General features: G+C 43.9%; 2 protein-coding genes across 2 annotated transcripts; both read right to left on the bottom strand.

The window, feature by feature from the left end:
- Positions 1 to 334: 334 nt before the first annotated feature.
- On the bottom strand, positions 335 to 1,746 carry LOC124690668. The gene has a single exon (XM_047224027.1). The coding sequence runs from the start codon at positions 1,744 to 1,746 to the stop codon at positions 463 to 465; it is 1,284 nt and encodes a 427-aa protein (XP_047079983.1). The 3' UTR covers positions 335 to 462.
- A 7,533-nt stretch (positions 1,747 to 9,279) lies between these two features.
- LOC124693144 (nuclear receptor coactivator 7-like) lies at positions 9,280 to 12,188 on the bottom strand (the record flags this gene model as incomplete). Its single annotated transcript, XM_047226601.1, is given in 7 exon segments — positions 9,280 to 9,553; positions 10,477 to 10,561; positions 10,675 to 10,762; positions 11,056 to 11,119; positions 11,204 to 11,284; positions 11,529 to 11,601; positions 11,680 to 12,188. Coding segments are annotated over 7 exon segments (984 nt in total), but the record flags the coding sequence as incomplete, so codon positions are not given.
- Positions 12,189 to 13,316: the final 1,128 nt, after the last annotated feature.

The following is a 13,316-nucleotide window of genomic DNA, read 5'->3' on the forward strand; positions in this document are numbered from 1 at the left end:
CACGAACCATCCCTTTGTGCGGCGCCACCGCGTAGTGCAGCCCTTCTATCAAATTATCCTCAGAGTCCAGAAACGCACGTAAAGGTTATACAAAATAGACACGACGGAAGCTTCAGCATATAATGAAACTGAAACTTCAAATGCAGGTTGCGATATGTCTTACTTGATGGGAGGAGGATCTCTTGAAATTGTGCTGAAGAATTTTATCCTACGAATCAAACAGCCTTCACAGGATTCCAATCCTACAGAAATTCGTTAAAAATTCCTTGAAATGACCTATTGCCCCGAAACTGATGAAATTGTGGCGTAACACTAAAAAGTCTAAAACATATAATTGGACTGGCTAATGAAATCTTGTTCGTTCACATAATCTGATATTTATATTGTTCCAAAAATCCAAGAACACAAACCAAACTAAGCACACCAAAACCGAAAAGAATAAATAATAAAAGACATTGATTATCAATCGCTGTAAAAGCTGTTTCCGGCCTTGCCGTTGATCTTGCCCTCCTTCTTGATCTTCTTGATCCTGCGCCGGCGACGGTCGGCTTCCTCCACCCGCCGGACGGCGCGCTCCAGGGTATCAACCCGCTCCGCGAGGGCCCCGATCAGCGCGCACTGCTGCGCGCTCCGCTCGCACAGCGCCGCCACCATCTCCATCATCTTCTTCGCGTCCAAGCCGTCGGCGGCTGCAGCCTCCGTCTTCTTCTTCTCCTCTGCCTCCTCTGCCGCGGCTTCTTGCTGCTGCGCTTTGGGCTCGCCGTCGAAGGCGTCGTCTCCTGTCACCATCTCCCATTCCCCTTCCGCCTCTGCCGCGAGCTCGCCATCGCCTTCCGCCTGCTCGCCGGCCGCCACCGATTCCGTAACAGTCGACTCGGTCGCCGCGGAATCCGCCTCCTCTGCTCTGCCACCGTCAACTTCCATGTCCATCTCCGTGGGTGTTGCATCAACAGAGAAGGAATCCGATCCAATCTGCTCCCCGGCAGACTGCTGCAACTCCGGCGCCATCCCACTCACCAGCGCATCGTGAGCCTCAGACATCTCGACGGTGTCAGCCGCCATGGACTCCGCGTCCGCGTCCGCGTCCGCGTCCGCGGCCGCGGGCGGATCAGCCACCAGCAGCACCTCCTGGTCCTGGGCGGCGGGCTTGGCCTCGAGGGCATCGACGGCGTCCTGGAGCGCGAGCACCTTCCTGGTCACCTTCTTGCGGTACTCCCTGACGCCGCGCACCGCGTCGAGGCGGAGCACCAGGCGCATGAGCTCCTCGCCGACGCCGATCCTGCGGCGCGAGTCCGCGCGCAGCGCCTCCGCCTCGGCCGCCACCCTCGCCGCGACGGCCTCCGCCTCGCGCTCCACGGCGCGCACCTCGCGCATCATCCTCCGCGCCAGGAGGCCGCGCGCCGCCGCCTGCACCTTCACCGCGGCCGCCTCCGCCGACGGCGCCCGCTTCTTCTGAACCGGCGCGGTCTTCCATTGCGGGTCCGAGTCGGGCCCGGTGACCTCGATCGGGATGGGGTCCGATCGAGTGGACGTCGGCCTGGGACGCACGTACTCCCTCATCGCCGGCTCCGGGCACTCGGCGTCCCGGAAGAAGGCGCCTTGGCTCCGTGCCGGGGCTCGGCGGGGGTGGTAGTAAGAGTCGTAGGAGTCGTAGGCGGCCGGGTGGTGGTAGGGGTAGGCGTAGGTGGACGGCGCGGGGTAGTAGTAGTCGTAGGGGTCGTAGCCGAAGAAGCCGCGAGACGCCATTGTCGATGGATGGCTTGCTGTGTTGTGCTTGAGGTTGGTGAGATGAGATCGATCGTCTGAAATCGGTTACGATTTTGGATTTGTTGTGATGGGGAGAGATTGGTACCGGAGGGTCTATATATCCGGAAGGGTTGGAAGGTTCCAGAAGGCGTCGGATGGTTCTGGAACTCCGGATTTCTTGCGGAAGGGGCGGGTGCGGGTTACCCGCGGTCTCCTGTTGGCCCTAGAACATTCGGGAAGGAGATATAGCGGGTGGTTGTTGAGAAAACCTCAACCGCATGTTAACCGTACGTGCTGACGATTGGAACATGGGCCTTTGGTTGGCGTTAAACTGGGCCCAGATAAGAGCCCCGTGTAAATCTGTGATTTGTTGGTAGCGATTTTTTCTCTCTTCAGAGTAACGAGTTGGTTTAGCAAAGTGATCTGACAAAGAAACTGCCTGACTCAGCATCAATACGAAAATGTTGTGCCTAGAACTATATATGTAAGTAAACTTTTCATGAAGCTGTCCACCTTTCGACCATCGCAGAAAATTATGTCATAATAGGTTCTTCCACAACCCACAAGGGTAATAATGATTTGGAGCGGTATGTTACTACAGTGAGCTGTTGTCATGGGCATTTATTTTGGACCAACCAATCGAGTTGACCTCGAAGAATACAGAGACACACTTCAAATTTAGATCATCGAAGTCACCCTGAAGACACGTGTAAGTACATTTCGCATGAAGCTGTCCACCTTTTGATTGTCGCAGAAAATCATATCATAATAGATTCTTTCACAACCCACAATGGTAATAATGACTTGGAGGGGCATGTTACTACGGTGAGCTGTTGTCATGGGCATTCATTTTGGACCAACCAATCGAGTTGACCTCGAAGAATACAGAGACAAACTTCAAATTTAGATCATCGAAGTCACCCTGAAGAACACGCAGATAAACATAAGGTTTTTTTCTCGGGTCTACCTTGGTCTCAGTCGACTGAGAAAACATTAAGTCTCAGTCGACCGACCTGGCTGATTTAATCGTGTTCTATCCCTTACTCCTACGGTCCTACCTGTTTGTGTTCGTTTCTTTTCTCTTGCCCCAGTGTGCTTCTGGACTTGTGTTTGTGTTTGTAAATAGGACATGTCCATAGCCCACCTGCAACTCCTTATGTCTTCTATCGGTCTGTTATTTGGACTCGAACATGCCTTTGCTGTCTTTGAGCACTCTACTTAATTCATCTTTTTTCCATAACTCCTTAAGACGACTCCTCCTAATTGAACTCTTCAATACATGGTACGTACTAGCTTGTAAGAAAGTATAGGAGGCAAAACGTACTTGGAGCTTATTTTCTTTCAAAACCAGTTGAAGTTACACATTTCGTATGAAAAAGTGCAACTGTGTATCAAACACCAGCTGCAGTTGCACATTTCTTCAGAAAGAGTCCAACTTGTTTTTAGAGACGTTGGAAGTTGCAGGTTTATTAAGAAAAGTGTAACTCATATCAAAAATTGGTTTGTACTTGCATATTGCTTGAAAAAAGTGCAACACGTACCTAAAAATGGTTGCTAGTTGCATATTTCTTGAAAAAGTGCAATTTGTATGGAAAAGCAGTCGGAGTTGCACATTTCTAGAGAAAGTTGCAACCCACATGGGAACTAGTCGATGGTTACACATTTCTCGAGAAAAAGTGCAACTCGTATTGAAAAACAACTTGAGTTGCAAATTTAATGTGAAAATTTTAATTCATATCGAATATCAATTGCTAGTTGCAAATTTCTTCAGAAAAGTGCAACTCGTATCGAAAAGTGATATCTACTTGCATGTTTCTTGAGAAAAGTGTACTTGCACAAAAATGCCATTGCTAGTTGCAAATTTCTAGATAAAAATACAACTAGTTGCGGGAGTTGCACATTTCTGGAGAAAAGTGCAACCCATATAGAAACCGGAAATAAATCCTACACGACCCTGCTCGTGCGACCCGGCAGTGGACCAAATCTGGCACCCCTCATCTGAAAACAACCAGCGCCCCTGATACCAGATCGCAATATGCTACGTGTAGGATGGGGGACGTTGTCTACCGGCTGGGTCGTATAGGATTTATTTCCATAATAAACTACTTGGTAGTTGCACATTTCTCGAGAAAAGTGCAACTCTTATTTAAAAAAGGTGCACTTTTTCATCATAGCACATGCTAGTTGCACATTTTGTTGAGAAAAGTATAACTCATAGAGAATATTCGTTGCTAATTGCATATTTCCTGTAATAACTTGCAACTAGTCTCGAGTTTCTAGTTAAACATTTCTTTAGAAAGAGCGTAACCCATATCGAAAATCGATTGCTAGTTGCATGTTTTTCTAGAAAAGTGCAACGTGTAAAGTAAGATGATAATTCTTTTTTTGAAAATACATGTAGAACAATAGTTGCAGTTTTCTAGATGAGATAGTTGCACATTTCTAAAGGCTCAAAATTTAGAAATAAGATACACTGAAAAATAAACAATAACACGAAAGAAGACAAAACAAAAAACAAAATCACAAAGACACTATCAAAAGCCTTCCAATTTGCCCTTTGTAATCGTCAAATCTTGTTTAGTTGCACAAGAAAAAAATGGTGCAATAATCTACATAAATAAGCACAAAAGGCAAAGAAATAACCTACAAATTTTTATTTGATTAACCAGAGATGTTAAATACGAAATGGTACAAAGTTCTATTGTTGTTTACTAGGCGACAGTAGTGTTGTAAAACAATAATTACGTGATGGCTTGGTGGTCACGCTCTGAAGCCAGGAAGTACAGGTCGCGAGTTCGACCTTTCATTATTCATTATTATATAACATTGTTCGTAATTTTTTTCCCCGGCATTGACAAGTTGTGAACGAATCTTGAAAGGAATCGGACGGTTGTCCAGGTCGACTGAGACATAAGAATTTCTCAGTCACCTGAGACCTAGCCAATCTGTTTTTTCTCATGAAGCAGTTCATTTTTCGGTTGTCGCAGAAATGACGTGTGAAGCGGTTCATTTCAGTTTTCTCATGAATTTGGTGTGAAGCGGTTCAGTTCAAATCTTCACATTCCACATGGATTCAACAAATTTGATCTCCACTAGGCGGCATCGCATTGTAAAACTTGTGTCAACTGAGTACGTAAGCAGCATTCTGTCAGTATTTTATATCTAACGGAGCTAACTACCATTGCATTGCATACCGTTGAGCATGAACATGCATGCCATAACAGGTTCTTTCACAACCCACAAGGGTAATGACCTAGAGTGGCATGTTACTATAGTTACTTGTTGAATTGGACATCAAATTTGGACTAGCCAATCAAATTGACCTCAAAGAATACACGGACAAACTTCCTATTTGGACCAACCAAGTCACCCCTGAAGTACCGTCATGCAAACATAAGTCTTCTTTATGACTTCGCCGCGTCCTTCAAGGGGTGACTTGGTTGGTTCAAATAGGAAGTTCGTTTAGCCAAGTGATCTGACAAAGAAACTGCCTGACTCAGCGTCGATTCGAAATGTGCCTGGAACGACATATGTAAATAAATTTCGCATAAAGCTGTTCACCTTGTGATCGTCGTGGAAAAGCCATGTCATAACAAGTTTCTTCACAACCCACAAGGATAATGACTTAGCGGCATGTTGCTATAGTTAGCTGGTGACACGGACATCCAATTTGGACCAGCCAATCGAGTTGACCTCGAAGAATATACAGGGAGAAACTTCATATTTGGATCATCCAAAGTCACCCTGAAGAAGATGCAGATGAACACAAGATTTTTTTTCTTCTCATGAAGCAGTTCACCTTTCGGTCGTTGCATAAATGACGCGTGAGGCAGTTCATTACAGTTTTCTCATGAATTTGGTGTGAAGAGGTTTGCTCTAATTCCACATTCCACAGGGATTCAACAAACTTGATCTTCGCTTGGTAGCATCGCATTGTAAAACTTGTGTCAACGTAGTACATGAGCAACATTTTGTCAGTAGTTTATATCTAGCTGAGCTAACTACTGTTGCATATTGCAGACCGTTGAGCATGAACATACATACCATAATAGGTTCTTTCAAAACCCACAAGGGTAATGACCTAGAGTGGCATGCTACTATAGTTAGTTGTTGACATGGAAATCAAATTTGTACTAGCCAATTGAGTTGACCTCAAAGGATACATGGACAAACTTTCTATTTGGACCAACCAAGTCACCCCTGAAGTACACACATGCAAACATAAGCCTTCTTTATAGCTTCATCACGTCCTTCGGGAATGACTTCGTGTAATTCAGGAGTGACTTTGTAGGTTCCTACTTAACGATTTGTTTGAAAAGAAAAGAGTGATCCCTACTTGACGAATGACACGATCTCCCTAAAATAAGAGTGTGCATTGCTAATGTCTTTTAGTTTCAGTTGGGTATTATGCTACTTTTACCTAAGTCTAAGAATGTTTCCGTGAAATGCTTGGTCCGAGGAACATGCACTTTGAGGCAGATGTTTTAAGCCACTATTACACTTTGAACGATATTGAGCAGTTACCGGACCACCTTCTGATGTGTGGGACTGACACACTAGTCACATGGTGAAGGGCTCGCACCCCTAACTTGTCACAATATATTTCTCCTTGTGCCTGCCCTGGGGTAAGAGAGACTTGAGTCTAACTTGACCGCATCAAGTTGGGCATATCCCAATCAATATGATAAACAACTGTGATGTTTCAGATGGAGGAAGAGATGATAAGGAGATATCCACTCTCGACCTAGATCTTCTCAATGTAAAGAGTGTACCCTGAGTAGCATATTGGTGAGGTTGAAGTCCAAACCAAGTAAAATACAGATGTACAAAATAGAAAGTTGTGAATGAAAAACAAACTACTAACATTTATGTTTTGGTGTCAAGTATACCCACCTACTACACTTGTTATGATTGACCTCACATCGCCATGTGTGGAGTGACAAATTATACGGTGGAGCTCTCACATTGCCACGTGTTCAGTAACAAATTATGCGGTGGAGGCTCCACGTTGCCACCGCCCATAGGTGCGTTAGACTCATATTACACATGTCATTTTCTTACGGGTCCTCTTGCGTGGCATAGATAGGTTATAAATTTTCCGGCGCATTATTTACACCTAAATCTATAACAATAAATCTACGTAGGCACATCTAAATCTATAACAATAAATATAGGCATATATCTACATCGAGAGATACAAAATTTAAGGAAATTTCTTAGAACAAAATTAACACAGCAGGAGCAGGGGGGTATATAAGAGAGTGCAAAGCCAAGATGACTCAACACAAACCAACCACTCGATCGAGATCGACGCACGAACCCCGCGACAGGAACCAAGCAAAAGCAGTAACCGCCGCCGCCATCGCCATGGACAGCACCGTGGACGCAATGGCGGCGGCCTACGACGCGCTGATCGACGCCGCGGCCGCCGCCGTCCGCGAGCCCGGCCGCGGCCCGGCGCTCGAGGACCTCAAGCGCTGCCTCGACGCCTTCAGCGAGTCCTGCGACCGCGCCGAGGACCTCGTCCAGGCGGCCGCCGCCGGCCTCCTCCCCTCGCCGTCCGCTACCTCCCGCCTCGACGCGCTCCCCCTCGCCGTGCACGCCATCGAGAAGGATCTCGTCCAGGCCGCCGCTGCCGATGTCGACGAACGGGACGAGAAGGAGGTGGAGGTGGAGGAAGAGAGGGATTCCGCGCCCACGCCGCCGGTGCCGGTGCCGGAAGCGGCAGAGGACGAGTAGCTCGTTCGACCAATCGATGTCGTCCCTTGTTGTTTGTGATGTTAATCCTCTTGGTTCTTTGTGCTAATCGGGTGAGTCGTCTGGATCGTGATTACGATGATGAAAAAATAGAACTGAATTAATGTTAGAACGTAGATTATTCACCCCATTTTCTTTTGTTCTTGGAGAGAAACTGCTTTAGCTGTTATGATCGTCATATTGTTGTGTAAGGCTGCTTTCGAATTCGCAGCGAATTTAGAGCGAAATAACAATGGAGATATGAAAAGACAATCCAGGGTAGAAGTAACCTTGGCTTTGCACATCGTCCGCTCTCAAGTTCTCATGATCCTAATGCATGCATGTTGCAAATCTTTGTTCGGTATTGTACTTGTATCATCAACAGTCACGCACATAAAAATAAGAATAACAATCACCCGGCTGCACAAAAGAAATGTTGCATAATTCGCAAAGAGAGAAATATTCCCAAATCAAGGCCAGATCCACACAGAATCGGGCGGCCTAAAATGGATTTTTAATGGAAACATGATTGATGAAGTAACACAACATTTGATTGAAGTAGTAACATTTCCCAACAAGAAAAACTACAACATATTGTACTACGGAAGCCCGAAGACATGAAACCCTAGGTGAAAATTCAGTTAAGAATAAACTTTACCAAAGGGAGGATGGGTCCATCTACAATGGGGCGCTTATGGCCCGACGCTAGAAAATAATTACCGGAGCATCACTGCAAAACTAAGAGCCTAGCGCTTGAAATATCAATGCAAATTAGACCTGCTAGACCACCAGCGCTTACATGCACGGAGTAACCGACTCCTTAAGCGCCCAATTAAGAGACTAGCAATGTTCATGCCCTAAGAAGTAAAAAAGAATTCCTACTCACGAAAAGATCCCTGGCCCTAGGAGTAGAAATCTCAAGGCGGAACTGAACCCCTCACGACGAGGTCCCAGGCCCAGGTGCCCAGCATATAGGGCATCAGTTGGATCCACTAAAAATACAGTAATGTGTCAATCTCTAATGAGGCTAACTTTTCCATTTAAATTCCACCATCAAGGTACATTTGAACTTACAGTCTGCGTTCTTGTATAAATGTGTATAAACCCAGTTAGGCCTTGTTCGGTGAAGGTGGTTTGACCGGGTTGCTGTGTTTAATCCCTCCCATCCTACTTTAAATCCACCAGAAATCACGCCTGGAGCGTTCGGTAGACAGGTTTTCACGTGGTTTAGCCACAATAATTCCCGAGAAACACGCCGGATTGGGGTGTAACTGAAACGTTGGCACCCCCTCGCGTTTTTTGTTGTTGGCGCACTCAACTCTGTCTCTTGTAGAAAGAAGTGAAAAAAGTTAGCAGGAGCTGATTCAGCGGATCCGACGGATCCCGAACCGATTAAATTTGTTCAGTTACACCCCACCTTCCCCACCTATTTCTCAGGATCACCAACTGATTCAGCCGAAAACACGTCAATCAGCAAAACACCGGCCAATCCACGCCACAACCACCCGAAACACTAGAGATAAAACACGGCAATCCAAGTCTGCCGAACAAGGCCTTAGGGATTCAAAATTTTGTGGCAATGCAGATCCATGATGTTCAGTGTTGGCAGTCATAGCGCAGTAATTTCCCCAAGACCGAGGCAACTGCAGCTTTCCAGATAAACATAATTTGAGCTATAGATTATTTGCTTCAAACACATCGTAATATATTCTTTACTGCATTGTGCAATAATCTATCTTGCACATACATTCCTGTGAATTCACAGGGCACTTGCCTACTGTAGCTCTGTAGCAGTGATGATACCAAGACAGCAATCAAAGTAGTTCAGTAAGTCTGGCAACTGGCATAACAAGAAAATTACAGAATTTACAGACCTCGATAAGACAAGCTATCACTTCCCAGTTACTCCTAAATGGGTCTTGCACACTAAAATTATGGCAACGCCTACTAAAAACTGTACAGACATAACACACACTGATCCGGTAGCTCAAAATCGGCAGATCCCTGGCTTCTCAGTACGGCAGAGTGTGAGCATCTCTTCATACTTGGAAGGATAGACAAAGCCCCACAGCTGCATTGTACAGGAAAACCGAAGTTACACATCCGTATCCCTAAATAGAAATCCACAAAAGATTGCAAGTATTTATCCACTTCACAACATTCACGGATATCATAAGATACAGAAATATAGATGTTTCGAGGACCTTGTGTTTCAGCTGCAACCCTAGCTACAGTTGAGTCTTGACCATAAGGTGATGTCTGAACTACGAACAATTATTTTTCTTCATTTTATTAGCATCGCGGTTGTGTCATGTAGTATATGTATATTCTGAAGGGGTTAGAACAGGCTTTTACTTTGTGCTCAGTAACACGATGCAGTAAATCTCATGCACATAACCCTGACAAAATCTCCCTTGATTTTCAGTGGGCAATGTAACTGTTGCATATGTTAGTTGTGTACTTGTGTTCGGTGGTGTGCAGTTGTGCGAGACGAGACTATTCGACCAAACAATGTGGGGCAAAGGTCATGAAAAAAGAGCTTCAAAGAGGAATTGTGAATTGGATGACCAGTGTACTTTACGATATTCATATTTTGGAGCAGTATGGATATAACTGAATTCATCCCCAGGAGGAAAAAGGGTGAAACTACTTATGGATTGGAGGGAGGTACTGAACATCTTGTTAGAGTTCCTTTCAGGGCATGGGCATGTGTGTTTGTCATGTGTCCATCAGGATTCAGGAGTGTGGAAAAGTGTACTTTTGGAAATTGCAATAATGCCATGGGCGAACTTATGAGTTTTTGATGTGGGAAAACAAGCTAATAGTCATAACCACCAACCTACAACTTGCAATAAAGTATTTGCCTATTTGGTTCTTGTTTAAGCCAAATATGGTTTAGATTTTTGAAGTGAAGTAGAGCTACAGATTTCATTATATATGTGTACTTTCATGGAGTCAAAGAACTACTAATCTATGCTTCAGTGTGATAAGTACCTCAACTTCTTTAACCGCAAAGTCCTCGGAATGCGATAAACACTGGTTGTCAAATGTCTCTGAATTTGAACTTGAACCACTCAAACTGCAGAGAGTACACAGAGAAAAGGTGAGGCATTAAGATTGAATTAAATTAGCAAACTGTTCAAAGCATTAAAGAAAACTTTAGAAATGTATATGTGTAGAGGGAGGGATTACAGGTCTGAGTCTAGATAAAGTGCAAAATGACTGCCACCTCCTAGTGCCAAATAGTCCGTAGAGCACACGGTGAAATACTTATTAGCACCTGTAACAAGCAATTTGTTCAACAGTTTAAGAGAATGAGCCAATACATACAAATAACAAGAAACAATTATATGCAGTCTGTTAGCTCAGGGTACAAACTGATCTTAATGGAACTTCAGTAAAATATGCTAACATTAGAATGTATCATGATGAAAAGGATCTCGAGGAGCAAAATAAATTATACACAAGTCGACTAGCCCTGATGCACAAAACTGACAAGCGAAATCATATATCTTCTGCCAGCTTTTTGGTGTTCTTACTGAAAAACAACGAAAGTAGAGAGATATATATTACCGGTTGGTCGATATATAGCAGGATTGCTGTGTAAACTAGTGAAAACAAAGCAGTTATTGGTCCCCTGCAATAGTTATTAATTTCCATTAATATCAGTTGAAGCTAAGTAGGTGATAGTAAGAATATTATTAGAATGTGCGGGTGGAACCTGATATTTCTTTGTGCTGGATGGCTGTAATGGAGCCTCAACTAAACCACCAAAAACTGCCCCTTTTTTGTCTCCAACTACCTGTTAGAGAACACATTGATAAATAAATAAATAAATAAATAATAGGAAATTAGCAATTAGCAGCTAACAGCAAAAAAGAAAGCACATGAGATATTGCGGAGACTTGTAAGAGACCATATTGTGGAAACATATAAATAAGTACCATTACCCAAGTAAATACTCTTTGGAATTAAACAATATTAGTACAATTGGCCACTCTCTTTCAAATACTTGTGAAACACATCAAGCTACTTAAGAAACGTACCAAGAGTGAGTAACCAGGGCACAGCTTACTCCTTCTATATAAAGTAGATAAAGATATTCCATGCCTCCATGTGCTGCAAAATTGTGAACACAAACATTAGACAGCAGTTGGTACCTGCAGTCATAACGTATAGGGATAGCAGACTTTAAACCTGTATAGCAAAACCCAGCTCCTTCCTTGAGAGAGAATAGGAAGAGAGGAATAAAGAATGGATCGCATCATCTCTGACAAAAGGACAGATGGCTCTGACATGACTGGCAAATTGTTCAAGGAACTAACTTCCTTCGGTTCTTCGAGCTCCAATACAGGTGCAACCGGTTCAGCATGATTTGCCACCTCTCTCCCAATTTTAGGCTCTGCACTCTGCTTAAAGCCGCTCATCCTAGCTGCCTTGTTAATGATTTTTCCAATCGAATGCTTCCCTCTGCTTAGCAGGCCTGTCTTCCCCTTGTTTGCCTTTCCGACTGGTGTTAAAGTTGGGTATCCAATTTCTTCACTCTGCTCAGGAATTATCTCCATTGAAGCGTTAAAAGAGCTAGATGGCGACAAAAATGAGATCATGAATGCTCTAAAGGAAGATGTATCAGGGCCATCGGGAAGATCAGAATTTTGCTCAGAATCTTGCTCATCCTCTGAATTTTCTTCCTCTTCCTCCGCCTCCTGCAGCAACCGAAGAGAATGAATCTTGGTCAAAACTTCTGGGATAGCTCTCTGATATGGTACCCTGCGGGAACAGCGTTTCTTCGCTGACCCTTACCTTTTCACTTAGACTCTCTGTGAACTATTTTCGCCACTTTCAAACTACTTTTCTAAAAAAAATGAAATGGTAACTTTCTGGAACATGGCTACTGACTGGAAGAATCAACATCATTTGGGACTATGAATTGCATCAAGAGTATTACATGCAATTGCAGTTTAATTCTTACAGCTAACGATTGGAACCATTGTAAGGTTTTACTGAATGCAAAAGATCAGAGGAGGGAAGACATCAATCACTGGAGTATATAGCATTCAAAAGAAAACAGTGGAGTGGAGCTATTCATTTCCTGGTATTTGAGGACACTGGCAAGAGATCAGAAACTTCAGTACTACTTCAGTCACTATACTAGTCAAAACGTACGGGCGGGCTAATTTTATTATTGTAGCTCCCAAGTATCACATTCTAAAGAAACAAAGTTATTCTGTAGATTGTTAACAGTCTACACTGCATAGAATTTGTATTCCTCACAAAATCATCAGAAGTTTTAAGCACAAAATGTTGGCAAAATATCGAAATGATCAAATGGAGCTGGGGGGGCGACCCCTATTTTTCTACACAAAAAAAATGAAATGGCAACTTTCTGGAACATGGGCTACTGGCTGGAAGAATCAACATTATTTGGTACAATGAACCACATCAAGAATATTACATGTAATTTCAGTTTGCTTCTTACAAGCTAACGATCGGAACCACTCTTAAAGTTAAACTGGATGCAAAATATCGAAGGAGGAAAGACATCAAGCACTGGAGTGGTATAGCTTTCGAGAGAAAACAGTGGGGTGGAGCTATTTTTCATTTCCTGGGATTTGAGGAGTGTGGCACGAGAAGAGAAACTTCAGTTACTACACTAGTCGTAACATACATACGAGTTAGCTAATTCTATTATTGTAGCTGCAAGCATCTCACATTCTAAAGCAACAGAGATATTATCATGTATAGCAGTTTACACTGTATAGAATTTGTATTCCTGACAGAATCATCAGAAGTTTCCAGCACGAAATGTTGGCAGAACCATTATCAGTAGTTAA

The sequence above is a fragment of the Lolium rigidum genome, chromosome 2, assembly GCF_022539505.1.
Source record: "Lolium rigidum isolate FL_2022 chromosome 2, APGP_CSIRO_Lrig_0.1, whole genome shotgun sequence".
In the NCBI taxonomy this organism is placed as follows: Eukaryota; Viridiplantae; Streptophyta; class Magnoliopsida; order Poales; family Poaceae; genus Lolium; species Lolium rigidum.